Here is an 11,161-nt window from a genome sequence, read left to right on the forward strand (position 1 = left end):
ATTTACAATGTTCATTCTGTCCTAAAAAAAAGAAAAGTGAAAATTTTGCTGACTTATACTCATAAACATAGTCATGGCCTTTCCAAACAGTTTTTAGATTTTTCAAAATTTTCCATTAAACTTTTAGTAAATCACATTTTTTCAAAACGTTTTGAACATTGCAACGTCTGTACCGTTTGAATATTATACAATTAATTAAATCATAATAAAAACAGTTAATCGAAGAAAAAACAATTTTTGTCGATTTCCGGGGTTTTAAACAACTTCTCCTTTGAAGACACTCTTCTTTCAAATTCACCCTTTTGTTTAGTCGTTGTTGATAAAACACAAAAGGAAAAGTATTTAGAAAAATCATTTTCAGAAATGCTAGAAAGCCAAGATATGGGGGGAGCCAGAATTAGTATTTTTGATATGGGCGTAAAAAGTTTAGTTAATATCAATCTGTGGCTACAGACTACAGACCTGTCAAAATTTACCTGTAATTCAATATTTCTAGTTCAAAACTCGTGGGATTTTCCAAATCTGCAGAAACCATATTCTTAAAATAGATAATATTCATTTACGTATGTATGAACAAAAAAAATTTCAAATAGCTACGTGTGCAACATATAGAGTGGTGATCATGACTATTGCGTGAGTAAATCCTTTTCTTAATCCTCTTTCGACCATTCAAGACCTTTAGTGCGTAAATGACTTTGAGCTTTTTGTAGGACATCCCTCCCATTATTTGTAACATATATAAACCTTTGAAAAATGATCTTTCTCATAAAAATATAAATGTTGTTGCAGAAATTTTAATAAAACATTTCATACATTAATTGTTGTAAAATGTATCCATTTGAGCAACAAGGAAAAACATTTTCCAATTGAGTTAATTTTCTTTTTAAAAATACTGTTTAGTTCTATACATAAGTGTGACTAAAACTAAAAGTTTGAAAAAAAATATCTACAATAATTTCTAACTTTGATTTTACTTGCTTTAAACTTTGAAAACAATGTACTTTGAAATTTTGTACAGTGTACAGTGCAGTGTTTTGTACAGTGTTTACAATAGTGAATACAATGTTTTGATTTTTCGTTTTCATCGAAATTTGCAAATTGTTTGAACCGTTTGATCACTGCAATATTTCGTGCGAAAACGGTTGATTTGTGTAAACCAGACGCCTGGTGACCTTCTCAGAAATTACTGAAAAATTAAGCGAGGCGCCACATTAAAAAGAGGTCAACTTTTTTTGACCTTCTATTCTTTGCGGCTGATCGCTTTCAATTAAATTTTTCTTTAATTTAATGTTCTAGCTGCTGACTCAGTTTAAATTTTGTTTTTTGTTGTTCGGAAAGTTGACTTGAAAACTAGTATAAATTCGAAACATTTTTGGAGCTGAATGGCAGGAAAACAAAATAAATTTAATATTATGACCTAAATTGCACGCTGAGATTATACGACGTTCTGTTTTCTCCATAGGTTAAATGTAAATTGAAAACAATCAGGCATTTGCGGGATATTCTAGAAATTCTTTTTGTATCAAGATGACGAGCTTTCCACGATATTGGGAAAGGTTCACTTTTATTCTTTGCATTAAAGAGGAGTACCAACATTTGAGACGTTGATTTTTAGAACCAAAATAACTCAGAACTACTTAATTTTGTGATGAGACGTTCTGAAAACTTTTCAAAAGGTTATGGCATTTCAAAACTTTGGAAAAATGCATTTTTCAGTTAAAACCCCAAATTTGTTAACTTGTCAGTGTCAAAGAGCTCGGAACATAACTTTCATTTTTTAAAATCATTCTGCAATGCATATTTTGATAATTTTTACTCGTTTATTCGCTGAGTTAGTTAGGTAACACCGAAACTTGAGATTCTAAAAACATACTTTTTTAACTTTGATCTTCAATAAGTTTCTTTTTTAATTTTCGAAACGCCTTATTAGAAAATTAGGTAATTTTTGGCCTTTTGGGCACCTTCAAAAGCCAAATTCCTTGGAATCCTTGGTATCTCAGGATTTTTAATATCCCTGGCATGCGTTTTCTACATAATCAGAAATTTTTAATTTAAGAGAAGATGATATTCGGAAACTGAAAAATAAGAAAGACTAGACATGACCTGACCTACTAATCCAATTAGGTCTATTCTACTCTTCGCAGAAAAAGAAACAAAAACGAAGCCGCCCCATATAAACATATTTTAATTTGACTCGCCTCATCATTGAGTCAAATAACCCGGAGGTTATGAGTTTTTTTTTCTCTTGCAATGTTTTCTGGCTCCATGACAGCTATTTTTAAAAGTTGTGCACAATGCTGTGTAGTTTTTTTCAGTTTCTAGTTTTTTCTATGAAGCAGTAAAAATTCTCTTCACCCCAAACGGCAACACCCACTCTTTTTGGTAATTCGACACATTTTTACGTTTCGTTTTTTTCAAAACGTGTGTTCTCGTTTTTCTGATTTTAAAGAGAAGACAAATTGGAGGGTAAGTGCGTTTTAGAAAGCAACAAAAAAAAAGAACAGAACCTGCTGCTGGTCAACCCCAAAACTAGGCCCCGCCTCTTTTCGTGAAAGTTCCAACTCATTCTTTCGGTCAACTCTTAACCTAGGACATTCCATTTTCTTTATTTCCTTCTTCCATCCTCATTTTCACTCCCACCCCATCACCTAATGATCATGATTAAAAGGATTATGAACAGATTAACTTAATACCATGAGACCAATTCAGAATCAACACTGGGCTCTTTCAAATCAGAATAATATGCTGCCCAAAAAATTCTGGATTCCAAATTTTCAAGTCTGTCTGCAACCCACAGCATATTCATCCATTGTAAGAAAAGAGTAATAATCTAATCAAGGACTCCTTTTTTCTGCTCCCCGCTTTCATTAACAATAAGAAAACGTACTAACACTGGCTTCAAAAATTTTGGCTCCGCCCTCCGATAAATCTAAAGTTCTACGCCCAATCCCAGTGGATAATAATTCACTGTACTGAATATCATCCTTATTTTCATCCTAATTTTTAGCTTCATTTTCATCCTTATCTTCAACAGCAAACATATTTTTCAGTAACTCTTTATTTTTTCTGTCAACAAACCTTTACTACTGCTAAATCTGAAATTAAGTTTATCAATTGAAATAAAATAATGTAATTGGATTAAAAAATGAGTATTTTTTGGGAATTGTATTGTATAGACCCAAAATGTGCTCAACATTTTTTATGGCGGTTCCAATTTCATCAAAAAATTATCTCTAAAACCTCTACTCTCGCCAACTTTTTATTTTTGCGACAGACGGAAGAGAGCATTTTTTTTAAAATTGCATCCTCCCCCCAATTCTCTTTTATTTTTCGTTAATTAAAGTACATTTCAAGCAGATAGGTAACCAAAAATGGTCAACATTGATACCTATTGGCTTAAATGCCCCTTAATTAACAAAGAAACGTGACTTAAACAATCAAACTATGCAATAATATATAATAGTTATATGATAGCTAATAGCCAAAAAAAAGTAGGTTTTTTTTTCGAAATTTTAAACCATCATGAAAATTTTGAAAGCAGTTTGATAGATCATAACAAAGTTTGTTGATTTGATCACATTTTGAGACAAAAACCCAATACCGAATAACTTGTGGTAATGTCGATTTTTTTTACAAATTCTTCTGAAATATTTAACATTTGCTATAGTCCATCAATGATCATCAAGGAAAAAAAACAAAAATCTTATAGCCTAACAAAAAACTTTATAAAGCAAAAATTGTAATTCTCTCCTTTTTGTCTCGAGTTGTCAAACTCGTTTTTATTGACGTCATTGTTTTTTCTCATCAACGGAAATGGCCCCCGTCAATTTATCCAAAAATCTTTGCTCAATCTCAGGAGACGAACGCTGCAACCTGATGAGAATCAAGCGGTCAGCGCAAAAGCACAATTTTGTTCTTTTTTCTCCGTTTCGAATTCTAGACACTAATCATCGTTTCCTCTATTAATGTTATAGCAATCTTGACTAAAATGTCGGGAGTTTTTATTTATTTAACGAATTTTTTCCAGAATAAAAACTTTTATTTCTCATTTACCCTACTTGCAGATTTGGCCAAAAAGTTTGCCATTGCGCGCTTCATCACATAACTAGCTCAATCGGGGCCGGTTACATCTCACTGACCTTCACGTGAAACATTGTGCCGGCAGAAGAAGTATAAGAGAAATCTGTCGGATTGTTGAAATCGTCTAATAGCTCAAGTGGCAAAAAATACTCACGAAAAGTATACGTCGTCATTTCTTCGAACTGACTTTCAACTAGAAGTCGGTTCCCCTATTCCTGATGACATCAATTTTTTACCCATTCTGCTCTGCTTTAGTCATTTTTCTACTTGCGATCAGAACACAGGTTTGTCAATTGTTCTTGAATTAGGAATATTTATGTTTTACGTACCAAATAATGACGACAAGTCAGCTAGAAAATTCTGGAAGAATATTTTACTATTTTGATACTCATTCGATATTCTCGTGTGTACTGCAATTTCACATTTCTTCCGGTTCTTCCATGACGAGGATTATTAATTAAACAATTGAATAACTTTTTTGTAGTTTTAAGAACAACAAAGGCTTCCTTGATGTTTGATTGTTCAATTTTAATAAAAATATTTGATTTTAAAATTGAAAATACAGTGAAATCATTGAAACCTTCAAGCGTCAAAACACTAATGAAAGGTTAATCTTTCAATATATTTGTTTCTTTGCAGGCTTCCCTATTTGATCCTTCACAATCAGATGTTAGTTTATTTGACAGATTAAGACTGGTAAGTTAATATTCATTTTATAAAGTAGGAAATGAAAAAGTGAAAACTCAAAACACAAGTGATATCATTAGTGTTTCAGGAAACGGATCTTAGAAATGGAGCTTCTTTAATACGAGAGATTCTTGAATCGAAAACAAACAACGCTCAATTACAGGACTTGGAAAGATTAACAGGTAGACAACATAGAATAGACTTTCTCAGATTACCCACAATTTTTCAGAGCACTACCGTTCAAAAAGATGCCGCTGGAAGCTTTGTGGAACAGGTCGGCGTTTCCGGTTCAACTGATATTCGCATCAATCAAGACATGATCTCCTTCAATATCTCAAGTTCAACGTTTTATTTTCTCAGTATTTCCATTTTTATACGCGCATTTCTTCATCACCCGTCGTAGTTATCGTCATCTCAGCTTGTATATCAGAACTGTCTAGAACACAAATATATTGTCCCGTTGGCTACGATGCACATACGTCACGAAACACAAACCTTTCTCATTAACCAATCTCTCCTGTCACTTTTCGTTTTCACAGTCACTGTCAAAATTGTCAATCATTTCCTGTGCTTGCTCTTCTGTACATAAAAATTTTTGAGAATGGAATTTAAAGCACAAATGAAGAGAACAGTTTTAATGAACCTTTTCTACTTTTTCAAATGTAACACTTCAAAAATATGAGAGTTGATATTGAAAAGTGTTTTATATTCTTAAATTGGTGCTGATTGCTCAAATAACGAGAATACTGTTCGTAAATTAAAAAAAATTAGAATTTTTCCTTTTGTGAATGTCCTGAATATAATATCAAATAAGTCTAAAACTCAACACTTATCCGTTGAAAATTCGCAATGAACAATTTTCAGAGCATTTTCTCACTGATATCAAGGTTAGAAGAAAGGCGCCAAAAGTGGTTATGCAGACTTTTAAGAATTTGAACAGTGCTTGAAAATAGGAGAGCATTGAGGAAGCTTTTTGAAAACAATTTTTTTTTTGATAAAATCTTAAATAATTTTCTAAACATTTTTCAAAAAAGTTTCAGAACTGTTTCCGACTCTAAACATTCTTAAATTACAGAAAAGTTGTTTTCAGCACAGTTTCACAGATATTGCAACTATTTGAAGTATGTCTTGAAAAACTTGAATTCAAAATTTTAGGAGTTTAGTGGTTTTTAGTGGCAGGAAAATAGCGATTTTGAACTATGGGAATGGCATGACTAAAATTTTAGTTATAATAGTATAATAGCATTACTGAATTTCTATTTTCAAATTAGTTGGCAAAGTTGAGTTTTTTGCGATTAGTTCCTCAAAAAGATAAATCTGTTTGGCCATCGCGTTGACCCTCCCTTCTTACCGCCAATGTCCACGTCGGCCAAGAGAGTCAATGTTTGCCGTACCAGGCAAGGAAAGTACCGTGCCCATAGCTCCACATTGTGCCTTACCTACCCCCGTCGATCGACTCGTTTATTCACTTACTCGTCAAACCTCAATAGGTCACCCTCACTATGCGGATTTTAATATTATTATTGGGATTGACACAAATCGTTACTAGTCTAAATATTCTCGTGTTTTTGTTGGGAACCAATCAGTTTGAAAGGAACATTTTTGAATTTCTTGCACAACAACTTGCTCTACGTCACCATAATGTAATTTCAATCAAGCCAGTACTAATCCCAGAGGAGCCTCGCCTAGTCAAGCCGAAGTTGCACCTTGTCCGTGAGAAAGTTATCAAGAATGTTTTGAACAAGTAAGTGACCCCCCCTCTCCTTTTGCCACAAATTAAGTGGCGGCTTGCAACAAAACGAAGAAAGATCCCACGCAATGCGTAATTTGTACACATTTCGTCATAGCGGCACTTGTACTTATTCATCCACAAATCAAATTCGTCATTTTCTAGGGACTTGTTCAAGCCATTAGAAGATGCTGTGCCAAATGCTGCGTGGAGATCTACCTATGATTTCGATAACTACTTGGAGCCATATTATAAAGCTCACAATGCCAGTTGCTACAAAGTGAGATCAGAGTGTAAATTTAGAAAAAAATAAAAATATAATTTTGTTTTCAGCTTTTGAATTCCAATCTTGTTGATTCGCTGAAAAAAGAATCTTTGGATCTGGCAATTGTGTACTCTGGAAACCCATGCCTAAACGCACTAACTCATCTTGTAGCGGTTCCTACAATATATTTCGATACGGAAGGTAATAACAAATTTTGAAAAAAAAACAAAGTCCCACAAATAACCTTTCAAGGATTGACGGACGAAACATTGATTGCCGCTGGAGCCCCAATAGACTTGCTCACTCCGCCATCGCACTGTTTTATCGCCGAGTCAAAAGGATATCCAATTCTTAATTTGTACAAAAACTCAGTGTGCTACTTCCAAGAAATGATTGCTCAACTTGGACTTCCAGCCGTATCATCTCTTGTTTCTTCACGTCATCGTCTTCTTGATGAACCCATTACGAATATATTCAGAACGGATTATACTATTAAAAAGAGGTGAAATTTTTTTGATCTTGTGTGTTCTGGTAAAGTAAATCCCATTCTAATCCAATTAGGTATGGTTTGCAAAAACTTTTTGAAAAAGATTTGTAGATACATTAAATTAGAAACATTATTTATTAATTATTTGGTTCCAGGTTCAAAAACTTCCCGAATGTCAATACCTTGAAACAACAAAGTGCCGCTTATTTTGTGAACACCGATCCACTCCTCGAGCCGCCACGTGCTCTTCCATTAAATGTGATTCCTGTTGGAGGACTCCATATCGATCACCCCAAGCCTCTGTTCTCGGTACAAAGTTTCTCATTTTGATTATTTTTCAAATTTACTATTTCCAGCCATGGAACACTACCATTGCATCAGCAAAAGAAGGATTGATTATTGTGTCGTTTGGAACTCAAGCAGATAGCAGCAAAATGAGCGAATACCACGCCAAAGCAATTTTGAAAGCTCTTACAAACTTGAATGACTATAGAATCTATTGGCGCATCGGTCCAAACATGCATCTCGATGGAATTGATATAGAAAAGATTCCAAAGCATATCAACTTGACGACTTTCATTCCACAAAATGATCTTCTTGCCCACAAATCCTGCAAACTTTTTGTAACGAATGGTGGAATGTCATCTGTCATGGAAGCTGTTGCTCATGGAGTTCCAATTGTTGGAGTACCATTATACGGATCTAATAGATACAATTTACAAAAGGTTTCAAACAAGGGTCTTGGTATTGTCATTGATAAAGACGATCTTAATGAAATTTCACTGTATGGAGCAATGAAAAAGGTTTTAGAGTCTGCAAAGTAAGTTAAACTAGGACTTTTTTAAAAATTTATATTGCTATTTTACAGATACAAGAACACTGCAAAGGAAATGTCAAAAGAATTCAAATCCCGAACCACTAGCCCATTTGCTGCTGCACTTCATGTTATTGATCACATTGGACGTCATCATTCATTTGCATACATGCAACCTGCCTTTCAGCCAATTTACACACGTGTCGACTTTTATCTCCTTTTGCTCATCATTCTTCTTCCAGTCATACCTCTTCATCTGTTCTTCACATTTTGTATCAAATCATCAGCAATGAATGTGCAAGATAACAAAGTCCTAGAGGCGGAAAGGAAGTTTCTCCCGAAAAAAGTTCCGGAAACTAAGAAAAATGCGTGATTCGTTTATAAATGGCTGGCGTATTCTGATTTGTATTCTCAGAAAAAATTACGAGTGTTGTCTAATTGAATTGTTGTTTGAGTTTTTGGTTTTTTCTTTCGCTCTGAATTTTTGTTCAGCACTAAAATAAATAAATTTGAATTTGAATATTTATATTCATCATTGAGGGAGGTGTATCGTGGTTAGTTAAAACACTTCTTTCATCTCACTTGGGAGTACTTGACTGTTGATTCAATAAACCAAGTTTCATACCTTACAGTTAACTGCATCAAATTTTAAAAAATATCTTGGGGTACACTGGCATACGCACAAGAGTTTCCTCTCACTTTGATCTCCAGAATGTTTGTAAAATTAACAAAGGTGTACATTGAACTGACCACACTGTACTGACGCCACACTGTAAGAACTGTGTGGCGTCACATTTTTTTGCGAATATTACCCTAAATTTCTATTCATGTTTATGGCGCAAACTTTGCCGATTTATTGCGCCAAAAATAAGCTATCCGGTCTCGACACGACTTATGGGTCTCAATTGTATCTTTTTTTAAATTGATTGAACCATTGAAAACAAAATAAATAAACAAAACAAAACAAGGAAAGCTATAATTTCAAAACTCTCGATGCATATTTGTTTTTCTAAATTTGTTCCAATTTTAGTTTTGTTGGTCATATTTGCGTTTCTCATATTATATAATTTGATTTCACCAAAAAAAACGTAAAGAATTTTTTACTGTAAACAAAATTCGAAAAACAGTAGTCATAAACAAATTCATTTGATAACTTGAAATGGCAATGCTTCTCTGCTGATCTGATAATTCAGCAACCAAATTAATGTACTCAATGCTAAAAAAGCTAAGAAAGAAAGTGAATAAATAAAAATTCTAAATGAGAAAAACTCCAGCGTTGTACGGAGTGGCTCCAGACATCCACCAGTATATCGATAAGCATCCGCAGAAAGACGATAGTCAGAAGAATAGTGTTGACAAACTTCTCGATTAGCGATTGAAGAATCCGCTGATAAACACCCGTTACTAGCTAAAAAGGTTTGAAATAACTTTGAGAATCATATTTAAAATAAAATGTTACCTTGTAAGCAAATAGTTTGATTTTTAACCAGTTGATGTGGCTGATTTCCGGGCTCTTTGAAAAATGCAACGCAGAATCTGAAATTGAAAACTAGTACTGTGCACTTATTATAAAAAACTATTACCTTTCATGCATTGTTGCACAACTAGCACAACAGCTATCTGGAATTCGCTGCCTTGGGTGCTTCTTCTGCATTATGTACCATTTACTCTCCACGAAGTCCGTTAGGTTTCGTACTCCACAACATTTGAACTGAAGGAAACTAATTGTTCAGAATCAGAATTCTTTCTTATATGCATAGCTAACCTGCCGATGAGCTTTATTCCACTCTTCCATTATATGAGGTGCTGTTGGATTCCCATAATCTTCCTTGATTGAATGCTTCATCCAATGCTCCATGTCAGAGCTGCTTACCTACAAACAGTTGATTCTACTGATAATTTTCAAAGTTCGAATAAATTACTCACGTGAGAATTAAGGTCATAACCCAAAATTGCTGTCATCGCACATATTGTAGCAAAAAAAATTGTTGCAAACATATGTGTTATCATAATTTTGTTATCATTCAAAATAATCGAGAAGAATCTAACAGGTGTCATCACAAAACTTAAAATCCCCACAAGAATCAACAGATATGGACAGTACACAATCAAATTTGTTCCAATCACTGAAGCAGTGAAAGAAACTTCACGAAGAGTTTGAATTCCGAATCCAACTATGAATCCTGACCCAATCTAAAAGTTTTTACTCATTAAACTGTAGAAATAATGATTTTTGATTACCATTGTCAGGACAGAAAGCAGAAGAGCCAAACATTTTTTTAAACATTGGCCGCGTTTTTGTTCAACATGTCGATTATTTATTAGTACTGAAAATTGAAAAATGGATGGTTGAGTAGTGCCAGTGGTGAAATGCTTAAAACTACTCTTATAGTGCCAAGATAACCCAATAACCTTGTAGTAAAACTTTTCAAGATTTTTTGAAAAATTTTGTAGACGGTCAAAAAGTTTGACCAGTGGCTGTTGTTTGTCTGCGCCAGGGACGAGCCTATTCTAGGCGGTCTGATGCACCAATAAATGTACAGTAATTTAACTGGGCTTTTATCTCGAACTGACAGGTAATGAATGAGTGAATTAATCACTGAAGGACTGTGAATGGCACATCGCCAAACATGCTCGATGTCGGCTGCGCTTACAAAAAAGTTATCCACATACTACTATAAGAAACTTTTCATAGCCTTTTAATTTTTCTGTTTAAAACGATTACGTTTTTGACTGGTTTTTAGGCGCCGCAATTAGTTCCTGAAAACGCAGTTTCTTCTCAATGTACCACCTATAATGGTCTGATATTTTCATTTTTTGTAAGTGTTTCAATAAAGTTTCGCATTCCGACAAAAAACTTACTCATTATTTTTAATCTTAGATTTGTACAGGAATCAATAAACACATGGTATTAAATGAACACACAGTATGTCTTTTTGACCCGCCTGACAGCGGTGAGTGGGATCCGATCGCTCTCATTTCCTCTTGGCCCTTCCTTTTCTCTTTCAAAGGACTCTATGTGCCTGTGTGCAGAGGGAAAAACGAACAAATATTGAAAGGTGACAGAGCCGAGGAGGACACAAAGTCGGAGGCAAACAC

General features: G+C 34.1%; 4 protein-coding genes and 2 non-coding genes across 6 annotated transcripts; 3 read left to right on the forward strand and 3 right to left on the reverse strand.

The window, feature by feature from the left end:
• The first annotated feature begins 4,062 nt into the window (after positions 1-4,062).
• nssp-80 (Neuropeptide-Like Protein) lies at positions 4,063-5,337 on the forward strand. The gene is made up of 4 exons (NM_001270116.4): positions 4,063-4,364; positions 4,720-4,776; positions 4,856-4,949; positions 4,997-5,337. Exons 1-4 carry the CDS (start codon positions 4,299-4,301, stop codon positions 5,062-5,064), a joined length of 285 nt encoding a protein of 94 aa, NP_001257045.1. The 5' UTR covers positions 4,063-4,298; the 3' UTR covers positions 5,065-5,337.
• On the forward strand, positions 4,297-4,365 carry F01E11.19. Its single transcript, NR_102187.1, has one exon. It is a non-coding gene; the product is annotated as an Unclassified non-coding RNA F01E11.19 (non-coding RNA).
• A 742-nt stretch (positions 5,338-6,079) lies between the features above and the next one.
• F01E11.8 lies at positions 6,080-6,223 on the reverse strand. Its single transcript, NR_071414.1, has one exon. It is a non-coding gene; the product is annotated as an Unclassified non-coding RNA F01E11.8 (non-coding RNA).
• A 22-nt stretch (positions 6,224-6,245) lies between these two features.
• Positions 6,246-8,583, forward strand: ugt-57 (glucuronosyltransferase). The gene is made up of 7 exons (NM_076781.5): positions 6,246-6,511; positions 6,662-6,776; positions 6,830-6,962; positions 7,014-7,263; positions 7,404-7,557; positions 7,605-8,068; positions 8,117-8,583. Exons 1-7 carry the CDS (start codon positions 6,270-6,272, stop codon positions 8,433-8,435), a joined length of 1,677 nt encoding a protein of 558 aa, NP_509182.1. The 5' UTR covers positions 6,246-6,269; the 3' UTR covers positions 8,436-8,583.
• A 606-nt stretch (positions 8,584-9,189) lies between these two features.
• On the reverse strand, positions 9,190-11,041 carry tsp-16 (Tetraspanin). Its single transcript, NM_076782.4, has 7 exons — positions 10,925-11,041; positions 10,304-10,389; positions 9,989-10,255; positions 9,828-9,935; positions 9,646-9,773; positions 9,522-9,598; positions 9,190-9,470 (listed from the first exon to the last, which is right to left on the reverse strand). Exons 1-7 carry the CDS (start codon positions 10,926-10,928, stop codon positions 9,205-9,207), a joined length of 936 nt encoding a protein of 311 aa, NP_509183.2. The 5' UTR covers positions 10,929-11,041; the 3' UTR covers positions 9,190-9,204.
• Positions 10,940-10,969, reverse strand: F01E11.20 (uncharacterized protein; the record flags this gene model as incomplete). Its single annotated transcript, NM_001361815.1, has 1 exon — positions 10,940-10,969. One exon carries the CDS (start codon positions 10,967-10,969, stop codon positions 10,940-10,942), a length of 30 nt encoding a protein of 9 aa, NP_001348801.1.
• Positions 11,042-11,161: the final 120 nt, after the last annotated feature.

The sequence above is a fragment of the Caenorhabditis elegans genome, chromosome X, assembly GCF_000002985.6.
Source record: "Caenorhabditis elegans chromosome X".
NCBI lineage: Eukaryota > Metazoa > Nematoda > Chromadorea > Rhabditida > Rhabditidae > Caenorhabditis > Caenorhabditis elegans.

What these genes read in the sequence shown, in the direction of transcription:
- nssp-80 (NM_001270116.4), top strand. Translation starts at nt 4,299, where the DNA reads ATGACATCAATTTTTTACCCATTCTGCTCTGCTTTAGTCATTTTTCTA. An exon ending in TACTTGCGATCAGAACACAG is followed by an intron (nt 4,365 to 4,719) that starts GTTTGTCAATTG and finishes GTTTCTTTGCAG; the next exon opens with GCTTCCCTATTTGATCCTTC. An exon ending in GGACTTGGAAAGATTAACAG is followed by an intron (nt 4,950 to 4,996) that starts GTAGACAACATA and finishes ACAATTTTTCAG; the next exon opens with AGCACTACCGTTCAAAAAGA.
- ugt-57 (NM_076781.5), top strand. Translation starts at nt 6,270, where the DNA reads ATGCGGATTTTAATATTATTATTGGGATTGACACAAATCGTTACTAGT. An exon ending in ATCAAGAATGTTTTGAACAA is followed by an intron (nt 6,512 to 6,661) that starts GTAAGTGACCCC and finishes GTCATTTTCTAG; the next exon opens with GGACTTGTTCAAGCCATTAG. An exon ending in AAGGTTTTAGAGTCTGCAAA is followed by an intron (nt 8,069 to 8,116) that starts GTAAGTTAAACT and finishes GCTATTTTACAG; the next exon opens with ATACAAGAACACTGCAAAGG.
- tsp-16 (NM_076782.4), bottom strand. An exon ending in TGCTTTCTGTCCTGACAATG is followed by an intron (nt 10,256 to 10,303) that starts GTAATCAAAAAT and finishes AAAAACTTTTAG; the next exon opens with ATTGGGTCAGGATTCATAGT. An exon ending in GTTATGACCTTAATTCTCAC is followed by an intron (nt 9,936 to 9,988) that starts GTGAGTAATTTA and finishes AACTGTTTGTAG; the next exon opens with GTAAGCAGCTCTGACATGGA.